We start from the raw sequence: 23118 nt of genomic DNA on the forward strand, positions 1-23118 counted from the left end.
GAACATATAAAGTAAGGTAAAGGGACCCCTGACTGTTAGGTCCAGTCGCGGACGACTCTGGGGTTGCTGCACTCCTCTAGCTTTACTGGCCGAGGGAGCTGGCGTAAAGCTTCCGGGTCATGTGGCCAGCATGACTAAGCAGCTTCTGGCGAACCAGAGCAGCGCACGGAAACGCTGTTTACCTTCCTGCTGGAGCAGTACCTATTTATCTACTTGCACTGGCATGCTTTCGAACTGCTAGGTTGGCAGGAGCAGGGACCGAGCAATGGGAGTTCACCCCGTCGCGGGGATTCTGACCACCGACTTTTTGATTGGCAAGCCCTAGGCTCTGTGGTTTAATCCACAGCACCACCCGTGTCCCAACTAGAGCTGTCAACCTTCCTTTTTTTTGCATTGGGAAACGGCCATAGCTATCAACTTTCCCTTTTTTTGCAATGGGAAATGGCGCTGGGATAAGGGAATTTCCCGCAAAAAAAGGGAAAGTTAACTGCTATGGAACACACAAAGTACCTACACACTAAAGATTGTGTCTCTGCATCTCACTCCTCTTGCCTCATTTCACAATCAGCCTCCACTGGGGCTGGATCTATACAGATTTTTTTTTAAAAAAAAAACACGCTACAGAAAAACACGTTATAAAAGCTCTTAATGGAAAATCCCACTGGTGAAGAATCACTGCGCCATCTGGTGCCACATGTTTATATGTCACATGTGAAGTAGCTTTCAAAGTACAGTCGTACCTTGGATCCCAAACGCCTTGGTGTTCAGACGCTTAGGCTCCCAAACACCGCAAACCCGGAAGTGAGTGTTCCAGTTTGCAAACGTTCTTTGGAACCCGAACGTCCGATGGGGCTTCCTCAGCTTCTGAATGGCTACAGGAGTTTCCTGCAGCCAACTGGAAGCCGCGCTTTTGTTTCCAAATGTTTTGGAAGTTGAGCAGACTTTCGGAACGGATTCTGTTCGACTTCCAACGTACGACTGTACTGAAAGAGGAAGGAATTGTTCTCGCGCCTGCTCTCCCAGTTTTGGGTCCTGTGAACTCGGGACGTGCTTGGCAAAATGAGTAACGTGTGTAGGAATGAATGCTCACCGGAAACTATCACAGAATCTATGGCTTGCTTTAGTTCTGGTTTAGCTAAATGGACCCCGATAGTTCTGAAGCAGGCCTCCACATCCGACACCTTCACTTTCTCATCCTTGAACTGGCTAAAAGTCTTGATGGCATTGTTCAGAACTATAAGGAGGAAGAACAGAAGATGGCAAAACAGTCGGCACTGATAATAAGAAGCATGATTTCAGAATCCTTTAAGGAGGACCAGAGACCCTTTCTAGTCTGTTTTAAAAGGTATTTTCCACATTTGAAGTCCACAGCAGGGTTTTGAAGCTTAAGGGGGGGAAACAGCCGAACATATTAAGAAACCTGTTAAAGAGGGTGAAACTGGATATGGTGGGATTATAAATTGCAAGTCTTTGATATTTTGATTATAAACATTGATGATGGGTGAGCAGGAAGTTATTAGTATTGTAGAATTGGATATAACTGTTGAGTGACAAAATGCAACTTTTAAGCTTGAAATAAAATAAAATATGCACCAACGAGACTGCTGACGGGGAATGGCCACTGGGACCATATAACACCAGTCCTGAAGGATCTACATTGGCTCCCAGTATGTTTCCAAGCACAGTTCAAAGTGTTGGTGCTGAGCTTTAAAGCCCTAAACAGCCTTAGTCCAGTATACCTGAAGGAGCATCTCCACCCCCATCATTCAGCCTGGACACTGAGGTCCAGCTCCAAGGGCCTTCTGGTGGTTCCCTCACTGCAGAAGCAAAGTTACAGGGAACAAGGCAGAGGGCCTTCTTAGTAGCGGCACCCGCCTGGTGGAACATCCTCCCATCAGATGTCAAGGAGATTTAAGAACTACACAACTTTTCGAAGACATCTGAAGGCAGCCCTGTGTCAGGAAGTTTTTAACGTTTTACGGTGGTACCTTGGTTTTCGACTTCCGAAACGTTTGAAAACCGAAGCATTTGCTTACGGAAAACTCAATACGGAAGCCACGTGGCATGTTTGACTTCTGAAAAGCGTTCGAAAACCAAAGCAGTTACTTCCAGGTTTTTGCCATTTGAAAACCGAAACGTTAGACTTCTGAGACGTTTGAAAACTGAGGTATCACTGTATTATGTTTTTATTTGTTGGAAGCCACACAGAGTGGCTTGGGCAACCCAGCCAGATGGGTGAATAATAATAATAAAAATAATAATGGAAGAAAGAAAGAAGAGGAGCCTTCCTTAAAAACTCAGTCGCAAAGCCTTTCTACCCGTCTGTGTTGTACTCTGTGCCCGTCAGTAGGCCTGGAAGCCAGAGAAGAGACACCTTGTGGTAGGGGTGCATGAGGCATGATACAAAAGAGGCTCCAAATCTGTACTTTTCAAAAAGCTGGATTTGAAATAAATCTTCAACACAGGTTTCCCCCTCTAATAGGGTAATTCCCCACCCACCAGTAGCGTGTTCCTAACCTGCGTGTTTCCCCTCACCTTCCATTTCTGTGAAGCGTCGCAATTTGGATATCTTCTTCAAGACTTGCCCAATATCAATTTTCCCAATTCCTGCAGAGGGGAAAGAGATTACATCAAACGATGCGACAGCAAGTCCTGGGACCTTCACTCCCACTGGACTCTTTCTCTATTAAAGCTCTCTTCTTACATATATCATGTCCCTCACATACCTGCAGCCAGAGGCACCTCGTGGTTCCCGTTGCCGGGCAACAGCAGGCGATTGAGAAGGCAAGACCAAGGCCTCACCCTCCCAAGAAGTGTCCTCACTCAGTAATAGTTTGGATTTGGATTTGATATCCTGCTTTTCACTACCCGAAGGAGTCTCAAAGCAGCTAACATTCTCCTTTCCCTTCCTCCCCCACAACAAACACTCTGTGAGGTGAGTGGGGCTGAGAGACTTCAGAGAAGTGTGACTAGCCCAAGGTCACCCAGCAGCTGCATGTGGAGGAGTGGAGACGCGAACCCGGTTCCCCAGATAACGAGTCTACCGCTCTTAACCACTACACCATACTGGCTCACTAATACTCACTATCAGCAGATGTCCTTGTGATTAGCTGTTCATACTCGTGTGGGTTTAAGCGAATGCCCATGCTCTTGAGGGTGGGATTGAGTTCTTCCAGTGAGACTCTGCTTTCCCGAAGGGTGTCGACTGCTTTCATGATGCCCTTCAGCGCTAAGAGGTAAAGCAACGTATAACAAAAACAACAACAACATATTATTATTTATACCCCGCCCATCTAGCTGGGTTTCCCTAGCCACTCTGGGCGGCCTCCAACAAAATATTAAAAATACAGTAGTCCATCAAACATTAAAAGCTTCCCTAAACAGGGCTGCCTTCAGATGTCTCCTAAAAGTCTGGTAGTTGTTGTTCTCTTTGACAACTGAAGGGAGGGCTTTCCACAGGGCGGGTGCCACTACTGAGAAGGCCCTCTGCCTGGTTCCCTGTAACTTGGCTTCTCGCAGTGAGAGAATCGCCAGAAGGCCCTCGGCGCTGGACCTCAGTGTCCAGGCAGAACAATGGGGGTGGAGATGCTCCTTCAGGTATACTGGACCGAGGCCATTTAGGGCTTTAAAGGTCAGCACCAACACTTTGAATTGTGCTTGGAAACATACTGGGAGCCAATGTAGGTCTTTCAAGACCGGTGTTATGTGGTCTTGGTGGCCGTTCCCAGTCACAAGTCTAGCTGCCGCATTCTAGATTAGTTGTAGTTTCCAGGTCACCTTCAAAGGTAGCCCCACATAGAGCACTTTGCAGTAGTCCAAGTGAGAGATAACCAGAGCATGCACCACTCTGGTGAGACAGTCCACAGCCAGATAGGGTCTCAGCCTGTGTACTAGATGGAGCTGGTAAACAGCTGCCCTGGATACAGAATTAACCTGCGCTTCCATGGACAGCTGTGAGTCCAAAATGACTCCCAGGCTGTGCACCTGGTCCTTCAGGGGCACAGTTACCCCATTCAGGACCAGGGAGTCCTCCACACCTGCTCGCTTCCTGTCCCCCAAAAGCAGTACTTCTGTCTTGTCAGGATTCAACCTCAATCTGTTAGCCGCCATCCATCCTGCAACCACCTCCAGACACTCACACAGGACACTCACCGCCTTCACTGGTTCTGATTTGAAAGAGAGGTAGAGCTGGGTATCATCCGCATATTGATGAACACCCAGCCCAAACCCCCTGATGATCTCTCCCAGCGGCTGCATGTAGATGTTGAAAAGCATGGGGGAAAGGACAGAACCCTGAGGCACCCCACAAGTGAGAGCCCAGGGGTCTGAACACTCATCCCCCACCTCAACCAGGTTTTCCTGGGGACAGTGGCAGGATAAACCCGACCCCCGCCTAAAAATCAAGGCACAAACAGAAGCGTGAATGAGCCCTGAGATTGTCATGGAAGGAGCTCTCTATGCCATGAGCCCTGTCCAAGGTCCTGAAAGACCTGCCTCTAAACACCCTAAATTTTAGGAAGCCTTATGCTGACTGGAATGAACACTGTCTTGTTGCCTGTATCAATCTCTTTCTACCCTATGGTGCTCACTCAATTGGTTCCCCACAGGAATGAATTGGGGCAAAAAGTTATCAAGAACAGATGCTAGCAAATGTGGCCTTTCCCTGGTTAATAGCGACAAGAGGCAGTTATACAGGTGAAACACGAAAAATTAGAATATCGTGGAAAAGTCCATTTATGTAAGCAATTGTTTTCATTAGCTACTGGAGTTTAATATATGAGATAGACTCATGACATGCAAAGTGAGATATGTCAAGCCTTTATTTGTTATAATTGTGATGATTATGGCGCACAGATGATGAAAACCCCAAAGTTGAAATCGTTAATTTGGGGTTCTCATCAGCTGTACGCCATAATCACCACAATTATAACAAATAAAGGCTTGACATATCTCGGTTTGCATGTCATGAGTCTATCTCATATATTAGTTTCACCTTTTAAGTTGAATTACTGAAAGAAATGAAGCTTTCCACGATATTCTAATTTTTCGAGTTTCACCTGTATATTACCCACAACTTAATCTGATGCACAACACTGCGATGATGTATCAATTATCTGAAGGATATTTTGCTGTTGCTTTTTTTTTTAAGAAAAGCTGTTTTTTCCCTTTGCAAAATACGTAATTTTTAATCTGAAAATGGGGGAAATGGCACCGTTTGCCGAAAAATGCAGCTCTACTTCAAACAAAACCAGTCAGTAGAGCATGAGAGTCTTAATCTCAGGGTCGTGGGTTTGAGCCCCACATTGGGCAAAAGATTCTTGCATAGCAGAGGGCTGGACTAGAGGACCCTTGCAACCCTTTCCAACTCTACAGTTCTATGATTCTATAAGAAAACAAAACAACCCCCCGCCCAGGTAGTCTTGAAATATTTTGTATCCACAGGAACCTTCTGAACCGTAATGATTAAGTGCCAGCCCACTGTATTATTTGCTAATTTATTACATTTATATAGCACTTTTTCCTCCAATGAGGTCTCAAGGTCCTGTGCATATTTCTCCCCGCCCCATTTTTTCCTCTTCACAACAACCCTGTGAGGTAGGTTAGACAGTGACTGTGCTCAAGGTCACTTTGTGCGAGTCATCCTGTGGATAAAGTTGATGAGTTAGTCAATTAACCATAATAATATCACTTAATAAATAACACTGAATTAGTAATAATTAATTGGTAACTATAATATTGCAAGCCCTAGCAGATAGGTGAATTGAATGAAGATAGGCTCCAGTACTTTGGCCACCTCATGAGAAGAGAAGACTCCCTGGAAATGACCCTGATGTTGGGAAAGATGGAGGGCACAAGGAGAAGGGGACGACAGAGGATGAGATGGTTGGACAGTGTTCTCGAAGCTACTAACATGAGTTTGGCCAAACTGCGAGAGGCAGTGAAGGATAGGCGTGCCTGGCGTGCTCTGGTCCATGGGGTCACGAAGAGTCGGGCACGACTGAACGACTGAACAACAACAACAAATCCCAGCTCAAACAGAGCATGGATGGTGCCTCATATCCTCTTCTCCCTCCCCAGCTGAAAAATCTCACTTACCTGTCAGGTCAGAGAAGTGTGGAGTGCTGGTGAAGACTTTCATGAAATCTTTCACAACTACCTTTCCATCATCTACAAATCAAATTTAGAAAGTATATATTAAAAAAGTTTACCTTTCCAAGCCAGTAGGAGAGGACAGGGAAAGGGGGTGGGGTGATACCTACATGACATGCTTCCCTTCCCAGTTGACTGTCATGGGGTGGAATTTGGAGGAAGGGCTTTGGCATGGGCCAAGTTGAAGGACACGGAGAAATTGGACTGTGTCCCAAAGAAGGGTGACCAGGACCATGAGGGGGCCTGGCCTTGGAACTAAATCCCAAGAGGAATGGTCGAAAAAGCTGAGTCGGTTAAACCTGGAGAAGAGGAGATTATGGGGATTGTGAGAGCAACCTTCAAATAGCTGAAGTGCTGTCTTGCTGAAGGTGGAGCAGACTTGCTCTCAGTTGTCCCACAGGGGAGGGCTAGACCCAGTGGGTGGAAACTGCAGGGAAGTAAGATTTTAGCAAAACCCTAGGAGAATTGCCATAGCGGTAAAAGCACTTTGATGGAAGAACAGCCTTCAAGAGCGATGGGCTCTCTATTGCCAGAGGTATTTACCATAGGCAGAGGCAGAATGGCCATCTGTCAGCAATGCCACAGCTGCATCCTGCAGGAACTCCAATGGCCCTTCCAACAGTTCTAGGAAGCAAAATGGCCAAGCTGGACACATTTTGGGCTAATGTTTTTTTCTGGGGCAGAATGGGAGGTTAATGTAGACCAAGGTCCTCCAGATGTTATTGGACTACAACTCTTATTAGCCCCAGGCAGTGCTTTTTTTCTAGGGGGACGCATACTGCTAAATATTTTGTGAATCTAACAGGAGAAGAAACTAAAAAAGATTAAATTTTAAGTTTCTTCCCTAGCATGGTGAATCATTAGTTCCATTGCTACTCCAGATGACGGCCTCATTTCCTGTCATGGTGTTTCCTGAGTCTCAAGTCGGAAGTGAGAGTTTAATGTGTGAAGCAGTGTGGAATGTAGATGTGTGGTGTTTTAACAATGAAAGTCGGGAAGATGTTAGTGCACACAGCCTCATACCAATGTGTGTAAGTTACTGTGAGCTGTCAGCTGTGTAATATGAGGCAATGCACGTTCTTTGTACTTTTGTCCATTTACTGTATTTATTTCCCCCGATTTGAACTATAAAATGGTGGTTTTCTTGAGTCAAAATGAGAGTACCCCCAAACATTTTTTTTTGGGGGGGGGAGCACTGGTCCCAGGTGGCATGGGGGATGATGGGAGCTGTAGTCCAACCACATATGAAGAGCACCATTTTGGCTACCCCTGATGTAGATTGTGCAGTTGCAGACAGGACCGGTGCTAGAGTTTCTTGCGCCCTAGGCGAGACCACCTTCTGGCGCCCCCTGCTGCCTGCCCCCCCGCCAAAGCCTGCTTTAGTGGGAGGTGGGGGTGGTGGAGAGGCAAGCAACAGTTCCTCCGCTGTAGTGCAGAAGCTGCTGCTCGCTCATCCCGCCCCCGCCAAAGCCTGCTTTAGCAGGAGCTGGGGTGGTGGTGTAGGGGGCAAGCAGCACCTCTCCGCTACAGCGGAGAAGCTGCTGCTAGCCCGTCCCACCCGCCCACCCAAGCCTGGCCAACGCCCCCTCCATTTTGGCGCCCTAGGCAATTGCCTAGTTCGCCTTAATGGACGCGCCGGCCCTGGTTGCAGAAGACATTGCAAGAGAGAGAAAAACCTCCCTGCTGCAGCGCTGGTTGGGTATTCCAGCAGTACGGACGAGAAACTATTTCCTCCTGTACTTACCATCCACAGGTACTTGTTTCAGAGCTCGCTTGAAATCGTGGTCAGACAGGTGGACCCCCATGCATCTCGCAAAGGCCGGGAGGTCATGCACTACCATCTTGCCTCCTTCAATCTTGTTGATGGCCTGAATGGCACCTTTCAACACTGCAGACATGGACAACTGATGTCTCAGCTGAACTTCAGCCTAGAACTTCATCCCAAGAACAAACCATGCGCACAGTGTGTCTGTTCTTACTCCCCAGAGAGGGTTGCATATTGCTGGCCTGCAACAACCGCCATCCCTGAACGGTGTTGGCTGGAGATGCTGGGACTCTGGAGTCCCCATGCAGCGATGGGAACAAGCTTTTGAATATTAAGTAAATAAATAAGCAAACAAACAAACGGAAGCATCGCCATAGCAGCAACCCAAGGTAAGCATGGGCCGAAAATATTTGAGGAAATTCAGCAGGCCCCCTTGCAAATGGGACAAAGCCCCCCTCCTGCTTTTTTCACCTGTGAAGAGGGGCAGATACTGAGGGTTCAGGTCAGTGCTTCGTGCCTCCATGTTCCCACTAGACTATGGGATGTCAGCAGCAGAATCCTACATCAACTGAATCTTCAGGAGCAATTACAGTCCTTTCAGAAAGGGAAATTTCTTTGGGCGGCCTCCTTTGATCTAAACACGTTTGTTTGTCCTGGAGTTTTCATCATCAGCCTCTTTAAATTATTTTTTTTACTTGGTTTCCTCTAAGGCGTTGTCTTCCCCCACACTGTCACAGTGCTGGAGAAAACATCTGCCCCGGTTTTTTAAAAAAACGACCCCTGCCAATCATTATGTGGGGCTGGGATGTTCTACTACAGGCAATAGCTTGGCTCTTGGTGTAACTAAGGGGTGGGATCAAACATCCTTTGTCCCCCTGGAAAGACCTTTAACCCAACCTTATGCAGGAAGGTCTCTGGTGTGCTTACTTGCAAATTCAGTGATGCGGCTTGTTTTCCCCAAGGCAGACACGAAGTTGGAGAAGTTCACCATCCCATCTTCTGCAATGTCAAATTTCAGGCATGAGAGTGTGAGGGTTTGTTCACAGGGACTAGCAGGCAACTGTATGAACCTGCCTGGATGCTGCATTCATCACCCGAGGCCCTTCTCTGTGCCCGGGTCCAAAAGAAGCACAGAGGTTGGTGAACAGAGACTGTACCTGCAGCCCCAGCCCCACACCCAAGCTAATGGTGGTGGGAGAGAAAGCCATTCTCTCTAAGTCCTCCACTGGAGGTGGCCTCCTGTCAGGGACGAGGCAGAGGCTTCAAACCTCCTAGAGGGAGGGGGAGACACAGGGCTGTCTTGCTGGAAGGGTATACGCAGACCTCAGCAGAGATCTGAGATGAGCGACTATGATGAATGATCATGAGGTACTAACGACCGCTTGTAAATATTGTAAATAAAAGACATAATGACCGTTCCCCGCATCAAATGGGGTGCACATTTTGCGTGGTCGCACGCAGCTGCCTGCATCCCAGAGCAGCTCCTGGTAGTTCGGGCTGGCTTCACCTTCCCAGGCTGGATACCTGTGGTCTCCGCCTACACAGTCAGCTGCCCAATCCCACCTGGGGGAGGTGTTGCCAGGGGGATTGGCCAGGTAAGGGGAGGGAACACAAACCCACACAATAGAAGGTTTTACATACCTGGAAGCACCAGTCGGGCTCCAGAGCTTCACCCACCCTCCACTCCCTTAATTAACATTTTCATGTTGCAGGTTAACCTCTTTTCCACAGGCACGCAGGCGCTGCTACGTCAAGGTCACTGTTGAAGGGCCGGAAAGGAATTTCCCTGCATTGGCAGGTTTCACCTTTTCCGTAGCAATACGTCACAACTTTGGCGGTGGCAGGCCTTGGGCGGAATCCTTTAGTCATCTTCATAAAGGAGGGCGTGGGGCGGTGACTGCATGCCCCCATGGCGTCTCAATATCAGGGTTCCCATTAAAGGGGTCTTGGGGGGAGACACTGGCCCATACGCCCCGAGGTTGTCATTGCCCTCCCCCTCCAGTGGCGGCAAGCAGGGGGGCAGGCTATCTGCTTGAACATATGTTCTCCAGAGCTAGCCCAATCCCCTCACATGCTGGATAACCCTGAAGTTACACAGGTCCCCGGCTGGGGAGCTAGGAAGGAAAACGCCCAATGCCTGAGCCAAGGTCTCCCTACACCTGAATCTTAATAAAGTTGTGGCCTAATTTTAATCTCATAGCATGTTGTCTTGTGTCTTTATTCCGCTCAGGGGCTGCCTGGTGATTGGGGGGAGTCCACCTGACCATGCAAAAACGCCAGAACCCTATCGTGGTGTTTGTGTGGGGAGCGAGGAAGCCCATCAGCCGTGACACCTCCCTTAGTAAATAAATTATACTTCTGGTTGACGGTCTTTGAGGCCTGCCAGACTAACAGAGCCCCTGCAACAGCACACACAGATTTTTAGATTTAAAAAAATAAAATAAAAACCAGAAGGAAGAAAGGGAGGGAGGGAGGGAGTTGAGGTGCTCAGGCAAGTTTGGAACGGAAAGGAGCACCACACACTTGCCACGCCAGCCCAAAGCCTGCCTCAGGCGAAGCTCAAAGGACCCTGGAGAGACTCACTTGCCAAACCCGCCTTCTGCAGCACGTCCTGGAACTCTTTCTCATTCACACTCACTCCCATTTTGTGAAAGGTGGACTGCAGTGTATTGCCCTTCATGTCCTCTTTTGCAAGCGTGTTGAGGATATCGAAGGCATTCTGCAAGGCTGAAGAGAGACTCTAGTTAGGGGCAAACTACATGCTATACACAGAACCAGCGAGACGCGGGTGGCGCTGTGGTCTAAACCACCGAGTCTCTTGGGCTTGCCGATAGGAGGGTCAGTGTTTCAAATCCGCATGATGGGGTGAGCTCCCGTTGCTCTGCCCCAGTTCCTGCCAACCTAGCACTTCAAAAGCACACCAGTGCAAGTAGATAAATAGGTACCGCTGCGGCGGGAAGGTAAATAACGTTTCCGTGTGCTCTGGCTTCCGTCACGGTGTCCCGTTGCACCAGAAGCGGTTTAGTTCTGCTGGCCACATGACCCGGAAAGCTGTCTGTGGACAAACGCTGGCTCCCTCGGCCTGAAAGCGAGATGAGCGTTGCAACCCCATGGTCGCCTTTGACTGGACTTAACCGTCCAGGGGCCCTTTACCATTCACCTTTTTACCTTTACTCACAGATCCAAGTAACAAAGCCCTGGCTCTGTTTTTCTTTAAAGAAAAAGCAGCTTCACAATGGGGTGAATTTGAGCAGAGGAGGAGAGACGAGGAGAGACAGAGGGAAGGGTAATGGTCTGCCAACCATTGTTGTATTCTGAATTATCCCTTCTCTGGTCTACTGCTCCTCACCAAGGTTTCACATTCACCTAGATTCCCACCATCTCACATTTCTGTGTCTGCTTTTGGGTGGTGGTGATCATGTAGACAGAGACAGTCTTTATGTTGTTGTTGTTGTTGTTGTTGTTGTTGTTGTTGTTGTTGTTGTTCCCTTTATGAAAGGCTCCCAGGGCAGTATCCAACATTAAGAACATATTTTGTGGAGCATGATAATGCAAACATACTACAAAGCATAATAATATACAGTGTAATAATAAAATAGTCACAATAACAGGTCACCCACCCCTCACATTTAACAGGTCATAGATTATTTGATGGCCCAAGGCCTTGGTAAAAAAGAGGAATGTTTTGCCTGACGCCTAAAGACACGTAACGATATAGCCAGTTGAGCCTCTCTGGGGAGAGCATTTCACAGGTGAGGAGCCACCACAGAAAAGGTCCTGTTCTCTTATTGCGACCTTCCGGACCTCTCAGGGATTGGGAACATAGAGAAGGGCTTCAGATGACAAGCCCAGGGTCAAGGGCAATTCGTATAGGGAGAGGTGGTCCTTAATGTATTGAGGTCCTGAGCCATGTAAGGCTTTATAGGTCCACACCAGCACTTCAAATTGGGCCTGGAAACTAGCGGTTTGGGTGGAAAAGGTTTGTTATTTTTGCAACCATTCCAGCTCATACCACTCAGAGATCTGTTTAACCATGCTGCCGAAGGCTGAGCCATCTGCCTGAAAACTATAAAACATTACAGATTTTGAGGGCTGCAACCTTCTTTTATCAATAGTCTGGTGCACAGAAATGAAGCAGATTACACTTTTCACATCCCTGTATCTCCACTGTACTAAACAAAAGTTTTGCTTGCTAGACCTGTGCACAGCAGGCTGCAGTTGCAAAGAACAGGAGTATGGCAAGGGGGAAAAGGTAGGAAACTGCCCAGGATGCAATTAGCTAAGCCCAGCTGACACAAAGCAAATATGCACAAATATGGCTTCTTTTTTTAATCTGACAGAGGCTACATTTAACCCAGGCTATAACCCTGGAAAAGACCCTGATGTTGGGAAAGATTGAGGGCACAAGGAGAAGGGGGCGACAGAGGATGAGATGGTTGGCCAGTGTTCTCGAAACTACCAACATGAGTCTGACCAAACTGCGGGAGGCAGTGGAAGGCAGGAGTGCCTGGCGTGCTCTGGTCCATGCGGTCATGAAGAGTCGGACACGACTAAAGAACTAAACAACAACTATAACTGCATAACTTGCTTGGGCCATCAGCAACACCAAAGCCACCACAATCTTCATTGGATCTGTGGCAGGGACATTGCTTGGCACTTAAAAGGAAACGGGGCAAAGGCTTGTTGCCCGACACCCAGGGCTGACCAGAAGATTCCAGGTTTGAATCTCTAGGTAGGTGAGAGATTTGAATCCTGGTTGGATATGAGGGGCCTAGCAAAAATGTATAGAACTGCTAAAAATGCATGTTGGAAGTATAAAGAGAAGGAAGGCACATTTCAACACATGGGGTGGATGTGCAAAAAAAAAGTATATTGGAAAATGATTTATAACAAGTTGAAAAAAATATTTAAAATAACTTTTGTAAAAACAAACAAAAAAACCCCTGCAGCTTTCTTACTAGTAATTTTAGGTCCAGAAATTCCTAAGGAGCAGTACAGAAATAATGTATGCTACAACAGCTGCACAGATGCTACTTGCCCAAAGATGGGAGGAGGACAATCTACCTACAAAAGAAGAATGGCTGATAAAGATGAAAGACTATGCCGAATTGGCGGAAATGACCAGGAAAACCAGAGATCAAGAGGACAATAAATTTAATAAAGAATGAGGATTTTTTTTAAAGTTACCATACTTGAAAGAACACTGTAAACAATTGAAAACATTGGCAGGATTTTAAAAACGCTTGCAATGAAGTGAGAACTATGATAAAAATTGAGACTTAAGAAAACATGGCGCTTATGATACGATGCAGTTTGAAAAGAATATCTGGGGAAACCCATGGAGGGAAGTTCTGGGGTTCTGAGAATCCTATTTGTAAAATGATGATGATTTATGTACGATGACAAATGTGAAAATGAATTTTAAAAAATTATATATATATAAAAAAGGATATGAAGGGCCTCTAAAGCAACGGGGCAACTCCCCACCCGCTATGTGAGGTAAGCAGAGTTTTACATAACAAGAGGCCCATTCTGCTGTCATCCCTAGTGAATTGCTGGCCAATGGAATGCAAGGTTGTGTTCTGCCCACCACCCAATGCCATTAGAAACTTGTGGCAACATTTCCCAAGGCAACAGATGACAGCGTAGGGCCGCGAGAAATGAAGTTGCTGTGGTTCCATTTCAACGCCTTCAGCAGCTGAGGAGTGCTAGGAAACACCAACAAAAACTTTGCAGAAATGCCCGCTTCAAGTAAGAATCGGTCCAGCTCTTTTTCTTTGGGATTTCAAAAGATGACCACTACCTGTTGGGCCCTAGAACCATGGCTTCCAAAGCCTGTTCTCTCTCTCTCTCTTTGCTTAGGTGTTTCTCCATCCCCACCCAGGCACCGAAGGCTCAGACACAGGCATAGGCAAACTCGGCCATCCAGATGTTTTGGGACTAAAACTCTCACCATCCCTAGCTAACAGGAGCACTGGTCAGGGGGTTGGACTAGATGAGTCTCAGGGTCCCTTCCAACTCTACAGTTCTATGAAACTAAATCTATAAGAAAGATTTATCAATGGCTGCCAGTCACGATGGCTATGCTCTGTTGTGGTATTATTACAAGCCGAGCTGCAAAAGCCTCAGCAGCGAGGCTCACGTGACTATGTGTCTGTTTTCATCCTGTGAGAAAGCCACTAGTCCTTCCAGCTTTCTCACACACGTGATGTATTTGTACTGTACTGTTGTACCTTTACTTTCGTTTCTGGCTCAGAGATGCTGGACACCCTATTGCAAGCTCTGACTTACTGAGCTTGCAAGCAGAGACATACTCTGCATTTTATCTGCAATAAAGTAGTTTATAGCCTTAATGGCTTGTGTGTGTTGTTCTTCACTCTGGGGAACAATCGCATATTATCAATGTGCCCCTGGACTCGAGTAGCCAGGAGGGCACGCAGGCTTCGTCCCTACCTGGGGGTCAGTCTCACAACGTGCCCTCGCGGGACGTTTTCATAACATGCTCTGCCCCCACAGTTGGAGGTCTGAATGCCAGGCGCTGGAAAACACAGGAGGGGAGAGGGCTCTTGTGCTCAGATCCTGTTTGCAGGTTTCCCACAGGCATCTGGTTGGCCACCATGAGAACAGGATGCTGGACTAGATGGGCCACTGGCCTGATCCAGCACAATTTTCTTATGTTCATGTAGCACTTGGCTTTGTTTCGCATGAAAAAGCGATTGTTCATGAGGAGTGGTGTTTTGCACCCTTTGAAAAAGGCAGCTTCTACATGGAACTGAAACCTGAACTCGGCGCAAACTGAGCGTAGCACTCGCATGATGCCTTTGTGGGCGAAGTTGGGATGATCTCATTGATACTTACAATTGTTCTTAGGTGCATAGGTGGGAGGCTTCAAGGGTGCACTTGGAAACAAAGCTGAATGATAACTGAAGACTGGCCTGTATTTACAAACATAGGGGTCATGCAAATGCACTCATTAGGAAGTCAAAACTGGTTGAGGCTCTCTGCCGAGGGCACTTTCAGAGGCCAATGTGTGTTTGTGCCATGTGATGTGTGAAATGGCACTAGTGCTTCCTGCAGCAAACATGCAAAATGTGGGACTCCCTTCCAAGTGCACGTACACCATTAAACACTGCCATTAAACACATCTCTGAGAGCCCTGTTTTGTTCACGGACACAGAACTACTTTAGATGTCTCTGCTTTGTGCATTTGCTGTGAGAAATACAACTCTTCTTCTTTGGCGATCACTCGTAACTGAGTAAGATTGTCTTCCACAAACACGGTTTTCAAAACTCAGTCCGTAAGTGACTGTGGAGGCCAATTCTGGATCCACACGTCCTTCCACAGTGGGGACATAAGTTTCTGGGCAGGACTTGATCATGGTGAGGGTTTGCTAAACGTGCCTTCCTCTTAGCACATTTCTCCCTTTCGTCCTGAGTTCGAACGTCTTCAAAGCCCATGACACCTTTGGTAAAGGCTGTTCTCCAATTGGAGCGCTTGCAAGCCAGTGTTTCCCAGTTGTTGGTACTTATGCTACAATTTTTTTTAAAATTTGCCTTGAGAGAGTCTTTGAACCTCTTTTGTTGACCACCAGCATTACGCTTTCCATTTTTAAGTTCAGAATAGAGTAGTTGCTTTGGAAGACGATCATCAGGAATCCACACAACATGACCAGTCCAACGAAGTTGATGTTGAAGAACCATTGCTTCAACACTGCTGATCTTTGCTTCTTCCAGTACACTTGCACTTGTTCGCCTGTCTTCCCAGGTGACATCTAAAATTTTTCGGAGACACCATAGACGGAATCTTTCAAGGAGTTGGAGATGGCATTTTAAGTGGTCCACGTTTCACAAGCATACAGTAAGGTTGGTAGCACAATAGCTTTGTAAATAAGCATTTTGGTTTCCCTGCGAATGTCCTGGCCCTCAAACACTCTGCACTTCAGTCGGGAGAAAGCTGCACTCACAGAGCTCAGGCAATGCTGGATTCCAGTACAACACGACACTGGTGTTTCTCATAGCAAGTATAATGTCTAGAATTGTCAGGAAAACGCCACTGTAAGGTTATCTTGGCTGCCCACGTGATCAAATGTTTTGTGAAGCCCCTCGCCATGTCGTTGCTTGTTTTCTGAAGTGAAGAGGCATAACTTTCTTTGCTCTGCATTTTCTCATCTTTAACACAGCTTACTCCTCTGCCCACACATAACGTTACTGACCCTGGTTGGTGATGACACATTAAGTTGATCACTTGATAATAGAGGGGAAGGGGGAGAGGAAATGACTGGCTTTCATTTCCTCAGTGGGTGGGGATTAAGAAAAGAAAGTTAAATGCGCCCCGAATTGATGGGAATATCTGGATAGCTCCATTGGTTGGAGCGTGGTTCTGATACCACCAAGGTTGCAGGATCGATCCCCTGTATGGGATGCTGCATATTCCTGCATTGCAGGGGGTTGGACTAGATGATCCTCAGGGTCCCTTCCAGCTCTACAGCTCTACAATTCTATCTACAGTTTTTGGCATGTAATACAGGCAAACACACCCCCCCCATTTATGCGGGGGTTACGTTCCCATGCACCACACGTGCATGAAATCGCGCATATTTGAAACACCATTGTAAAAGCTTGCAAACACCCCATCTGCCCCTTTTTTGCAACATTTTTGTCACATTTCCAGGTCACTTCCAGGTCACTACATACATGATGCATGTATGTGCGGTCACACACATATTGAACATGTGTAAACGGTGGTGGCCTGCACCTAACAGATTTTGAGATTTTGAGCTAGTGTGAGGATGCAGAGGAACAGTCTGACTGTTTTGAAGTTGGCAAAAGAGGAGAAAGAGAAGGACAAACGGAGAGAGGGGAGAGGAACTCTGATTGGCTGTAAATGATGCACTGCCTGTGGAATCCGAAGCAAGCTTGACTGTTTTTCTGCCTGCTTTAGGAGTGTTTATTTGCTTCTTCTATGCTCTACTTATATATTTGGAAATAAAGCAAAACTACAAAGACATTGGTCTCCAGTGGTCTCTTGTCCAAAGGAAAGTAAACCTGGGAGTCTGGCCCCTAGCATTTGCTCAGTGTTCTGGGAAGTAAAGGTAAAGGATCCCTGGATGGTTAAGTCCAGTCAAAGGCGACTATGGGGTTGCGGCGCTCATCTCGCTTTCAGGCCGATGGGACCGGCGTTTGCCCATAGACAACTTTCCAGATCATGTGGTCAGCATGACTAAACCGCTTCTGGCGCAACGGGGCACCGTGACGGAAACCAGAGCACACGGAAATGCCATTTACCTTCCCACCACAGCGGTACCTATTTATCTACTTGCACTGGTGTGCTTTCGAAATGCTAGGTTGGCAGGAGCTGGGACAGAGCAATGGGAGCTCAACCCATTGCAGGGATTCGAACTGCCAACCTTCTGATCGGCAAGCCCAAGAGGCTCAGTGTTTTAGATCACAGTGCCACCCGTGTCACCACAACAGCATCATGCCACATCATGCAACAGCACCATAACACCATCATGGGGGGGGGTTGTTGTTGTTTTGCATTATGATATTAAAGAGTGTGGTTCCAGATATCGGGGGGCAGGTTTGGTAGGATTAATGCTTCTCGGGTTTGCAAATTGTTGCTGCCACCACCATGGCTGTTTGCAGCATCCACACCAGAGCTTTCCAAGCTTTTTCACATTGGCGACACATTTTTTTAGACGTGCATCATTTCACGACACACTAATTCAGTTCTACCAGCAAACCATAAAGGGCTGCCCGCTCTTTTTCCAGTTCCGGGAGGAGCACAGGGAGCGTTCGCAAGACAGACCTACACATTGCAACCAACATACTAACATGTTGCGACACACAGCTTGGAAAACTCTGATCTACATAATGTCATCGGCATCGAAATGCCACAACTTATCCCTGTCCCCAATTTAATCTGGATTTACCCTTTCTGGGTAAAACTCAAGAGAGATATAAAACCCATATGCAATATCTCAATGGTCCGCTTGCAAATTAATCCCCTGCCAGGAAGCACCCATTGTGCTATAAGCACCATAATGCCATAACATTTTTTTTTTTTAAAAAATAATAAATTCCAGTTACTGCCATTTCAGCAGTGATCAGAAATAGGGTTGTTTGGTTTTCCTACACCTATAAAACTTTATATTAATATTATTAGGGTTTTTTATGAAAAAGGGGGGAAAGCACTTTAATAATAATTAAAAGATTGATTAAGAAAGCAAATATGGGCTCTAAAAATTGCACCGCCACCAAAGGTTACAATGGAAGTTTGCTGAGCTTCTATTGGCTCCACAAACAGCAGCCATGTCACGCTGAGCGGTTGGATAGAACATAATGGGATGTGTACATAGAATTGTGCGCTGAGATGTGATTGGTTCTCTTTCACTGATGCATCACCCAAACACTTTGAAAAGAGGGAAGGGTAGCACAGTCAGAGAAAAGAACAGAACCACAGTGAAAATACAGGATAACAATGGTTGGATGAAAGCTTTGTGCGGATTCCCTTTATAAAAGCGAGTGAACAAATCCCATATTGCAAATGACAACCGCCCCTCCAGTTCATTTGATTCAAAACGTGCAAGTTCAAGCATGTATTGCATTGAATGGACAACATTTCAGAACCCACCTTGCTCGTCGGATACTGCTTCTGACGGCTTCTTGCCTTCACTTTCGGAATCTGATGTTTCGAGGGCCTCTTCAAATTCATACCTCCTTGGAAGATCCTTGTTGAAGGACAGCCTCTTCTTCTTCTTCTGCTTCTGGATTCTGTCATAGTTGATCACTGAGAAAGGAAGCTCCTCTTCTTCTTCTTGGCTTTCAGTCAATGACATCTTTCTTGCCTTCTGGGCGGAAATCCTGGCATCTTCTTTCAAGATTAAGGTGGAGGAGAGAGGAAACAGGGTGTCCTGACTTGTATAGCCAAAGCTTCGTCCGACTTTTGGCCACTCAATGCTCTTCTCTTCCACACGGATTTCAGGAACAACTGCAGTACTGGGTTTTGTCTGCTCAGGCTCAGCAGGTTTCTGGGATTTATTTTTCCTCTTCCGTAGCTGGGCAAGAGCGGCATCATAATCAGGATTATAGAACAGGGGTGGGTGATTATGAGCAGGCAGCATTCTCCATTGGGTCTCCGAATCATCTGTATTACTAGAAAAGTCCCGGGAAGACCCCCAAGCAGAGGTTTCATCTAACAGATGTAGCAGAGAGAAGCAAAGAGACCCTATCAGATTCTGCAGCTTCAGCTGAAACAAGGCCTCTACAGAATAACCCTCATATACTTCTGAAACAAAAACATTTTGCACAGTAACTTCTAAACTGTGTGCTGGCAGGGGTGCATTAGTGTGCCGTGAGAGAGCTCTTAAGAGTTCAGTGAGAAGTAAATAAAATCAAAATGGCCAGTCTCATATGAACTGAAAATATGTACGCAGGACTGGGCTAATAATGAGGAGGATGATAATGATAATAATGACAATTTATTAATGTGTCCCGCCCATCTGACTGGGTTGCCCCAGCCACTCTGGGCAGCTTCCAACATATATAAAAACATAATGGAACATTAAACATTGAAACACTTCCCCTATATACTGGGCTTCCTTCAGATGTCTTCTAAAGGTTGAATAGTTTGTTATCTCCTTGACATCTGACGGGAGGGTGTTCCACAGGGTGGGTGCCACCACTGAGAAGACCCTCTTGCCTGGTTTCTTGTAGCTTCACTTCCCGCAGTGAAGGAACCACCACAAGGCCCTTGGATCTGGACCTCAGTGTCCATGCTGGGGATGGAGACGCTCCTTCAAGTGTACAGAGCCAAGGCCATTTACTCTCTGTGCAAACACAGGAGAATGATCTTCTGTTAACAGAACCTACCCACTGCATTTCTCCAGAAGTCACTGCTCTGCTCTAGGGTTACCTCCTTTTAGGTGCCCCTTTCCAGATCAGTGACTCATACAGAAAACAAAGGAAGGCATGACTTTCTATGTCAGTTTGCATTTCTTAGTGTAGAAAGTATTGATCTGATGTGTAGAGATCTTTCCTATTCTAATTAATTCAAGGGGGTTCTGGAAGCTTCTCTGCGTGAAAGAAACAAGCAGAAAGTTCATGATGTTTGGGTTATTTCTTCAGAGAAGCTGACTACAGCTGGCTTAAATTGGTTCTCTTATCTCTTTCTGTCCAGGTCATGCTGACTATACAGTGGTACCTCGAGTTACAAATGCCTGAGGTTACAAACGCTTTAGGTTACAAACTCCGCTAACCTGTAAGAGTTACCTCAAGTTGAGAACTTTGCCCCAGGATGAGAACGGAAATCTTGTGCCGGCGGCACAGCGGCAGCAAGAGGCCCCATTAGCAAAAGCACGCCTCTAGTTAAAAACAGCTTCAGGTTAAGACCGGACCTTCGGAACGAATTAAGTTCGTAACTAGAGGTACCACTGTAAAAGTAAGGCCAGAAGGAGCCTGGGTTTCACTTTCTCTTTCTATCTCTTTTCCTTCTGGTGTGGTGTTCTGTACATAGTATGCTTAGTGTTCGGGGTTAGACTTACTATACCTGTAAGTTATTGTAAGTTTAAGTTAAGACTACTGTCAATGGATTTCTTATGGACAGTGCCAATCCTGAATGTAATGGATTTGTGATCATTCTGCTCATTTGCCTTCAGTAGCAGTAAAGCGCTGCTGAATGAAATATAATTGCCTCTGGTCATTTTGGGGGGGGGGGGAATCCTGCAACGTGTTTAAAGTTTTTACTCTTTTAACTATACGTTGGAGTTCTGCTCTGGCTCAAAATTGAGTACTGTAGAATTTTATGACACTCTAAAAGTGGGTAAATATTTTACACATACTAAGCCAAGTGTGTTACTTTCTTTCCCATTCAAGTCCTGTCCCCTCCCATCCTATTCTGCTATGTCAGGTTAATAATTCCAACCAGTTGTACAATGTCGCTGTAAGGACGTGGAACCTTTGGCTCTACAAATGCTGTTCAACTCCAATTCCCATCAGCAGGGGCGTAGCAAGGGGGGCGAGCCACCCCGGGTTCCATAATGGAGGGGGTGACAAATTATCAAGGAACAATTATTTTGGGGGGAATTTTATTTTATTTTATTTTTTAAAATGCCTGCTCTGAAGGTCTTAATTTACTATACTAGGGATTATATAGCTATATATGAAATTTCATGCATATCGGTTAATATCTTGACCCTCCTCCACCAAAATAGCTGTTCACTTGGCTGTTTTCCTATGTCATGAAGGCTGAAATTTCAGTTCAGAGAACACTTACTGTTCCCAACCCTAACCCTGTGGAAAGCCATCTAATTAGACTTTAATTTGATTTTGAGATTTTTTAGGAGGTAATTTAATTACAGTGGTGCCCCGCTAGACAAAAATAATTCGTTCTGCGAATATTTTCGTCTAGCGGTTTTTTCGTCTAGCGAAGCGGCAATGCAAACCATAGTTTTCGCTAGACGAAAAAAAAAATTCGTCTTGCGAGGCAGCCCCATAGACAAATTCGTCTTGCGGGGCAGCCTTCCGCTAGACGAATGCCTTCGTCTAGCGAGTTTTTCGTCTAGTGAGGCATTCGTCTAGCGGGGCACCACTGTATTGTTTGATTTTATACTAATGTTATGTATCTGATGTTAGCCACCTTGAGCCCGACTTCGGCCGGGGAGGGTGGGATATAAAAAAAGTTTTTTTTTTTTATTACTTGTTATTATTCCTTTGTAACAAAATATGAAATAATGTAAAACCATTTTTGCAGGGGGGGGGGAATCAATGGGGGGGGGTTGACAAGAAATTTTCCGCACCGGGTACCACCTGACCTTCCCATGCCTGCGGGGGGGGGGGACAAAATATTTTTTTGCCCCCGGGTACCAATTTACCTTGCTACACCCCTGCCCATCAGCCCTAGCCAGCAGGACTGATGTTCAAAAATGGCGCCAACATATGTGTCCCAGCAACATATGGACGGCCACAGATTTTTCTACAAGAAGCAAATGTTTCTGAAGCACTATGAACACCGTGAAAGTCCTATGAAAACACTTGTTTCAATCGCTATGCCTATTCTGCTTCAAAGAGGAGCCTTGCGAAATTCCTTTAGATAGACCCCAGTCCAATTTATGGGCGATGATCACTTACCTAGTCCTTTATGGCAAACTGTTGGTCCTCTCACAAGTGACAGAAATTCTGAGATGTTTATTTTCCCGTCCCCTGTAACAGAATGAAAGGAAACGGGTCCTGCTTATGCAAAGGAATGCCTCTCCCCATTTGGACCCACATGCTTAAGGGTTCCTGTTTTCAAGGTTGGTGCAATGTGGAGAAGGCCCCTCTGTTCCACTTTTCCCAGTGAGGTCCACCAGTGTTGTCCAGTCCTGTTGATTTCCAGAGCAACAGGCTGAGGAGAGTTCTTCAGCAGCTGGTGTTTATGCAACTGATTTGCAATTGGGAATTTGTTAACCTTTGGCTATCTGTATTTTGCAGGGTTGGATGTCAGATTCTGGGACCATCTGCACTACAGAGTAAAGGCAGTACCACTGGACTTAAAGCAGACACAGGTTCTGCTAAAGAATTCTGGGAAGTGTTGTTTGTAAAGAGTTCTGAGAGCTGGAAATAGGAGGGATGTGGGTGGTGCTGTAGGTTAAACCACAGAGCCTAGGGCTTGCCGATCAGAAGGTCGGCGGTTCGAATCCCTGCGACGAGGTGAGCCCCGTTGCTCGGTCCCTGCTCCTGCCAACCTAGCAGTTCAAAAGCACGTCAAAGTGCAAGTAGATAAATAGGTACTGTTCCGGCGGGTAGGTAAACGGCGTTTCTGTGCGCTGCTCTGGTTAGCCAGAAGCGGCTTAGTCATGCTGGCCACATGACCCGGAAGCTGTACGCCGGCTCCCTGGGCCAATAAAGCGAGATGAGCACTGCAACCCCAGAGTCATCCGCAACTGGACCTAATGGTAAGGGGTCCCTTTACCTCTACCTCTATTTCCATCACAGAGCTGTGAATTCCAGAGTCGACCCTCTTCCTAGAAAACTTTGGGAATGATAGCTCTGTGAAGGGAATAGAGGTCCCTTACCAACTCTCAGCATACTTAAGAAACCATACTTTTAATGATGTGGCAGGCCAATAAGGGGGGGGGAGGGGAAACAAACTTCTCCAGGCAGGGAGTTTCAAAGAGTGCAATAACGGTAAAAAAAAAAAAGTCTCTCCATTATTCCAGGCAAAT

At 46.4% G+C, this 23118-nt stretch overlaps 1 protein-coding gene across 1 annotated transcript in view; it reads right to left on the reverse strand.

Moving 5' to 3' along the window:
* Positions 1-23118, reverse strand: part of LOC117057965 — a 72537-nt gene that overhangs the window by 40168 nt on the left and 9251 nt on the right. The window contains exons 9-18 of the mRNA XM_033168805.1: positions 22043-22114; positions 18915-19069; positions 18549-18765; positions 10499-10642; positions 8843-8914; positions 7895-8038; positions 6097-6168; positions 3086-3229; positions 2536-2607; positions 1091-1234 (exon numbers count right to left, since the gene is read on the reverse strand). Of these exons, the coding sequence (XP_033024696.1) occupies positions 1091-1234; positions 2536-2607; positions 3086-3229; positions 6097-6168; positions 7895-8038; positions 8843-8914; positions 10499-10642; positions 18549-18765; positions 18915-19069; positions 22043-22114 (1236 nt within the window). The remainder of the gene's footprint in view (positions 1-1090; positions 1235-2535; positions 2608-3085; positions 3230-6096; positions 6169-7894; positions 8039-8842; positions 8915-10498; positions 10643-18548; positions 18766-18914; positions 19070-22042; positions 22115-23118) is intronic.

This window comes from Lacerta agilis, chromosome 14 (genome assembly GCF_009819535.1).
Source record: "Lacerta agilis isolate rLacAgi1 chromosome 14, rLacAgi1.pri, whole genome shotgun sequence".
NCBI lineage: Eukaryota > Metazoa > Chordata > Lepidosauria > Squamata > Lacertidae > Lacerta > Lacerta agilis.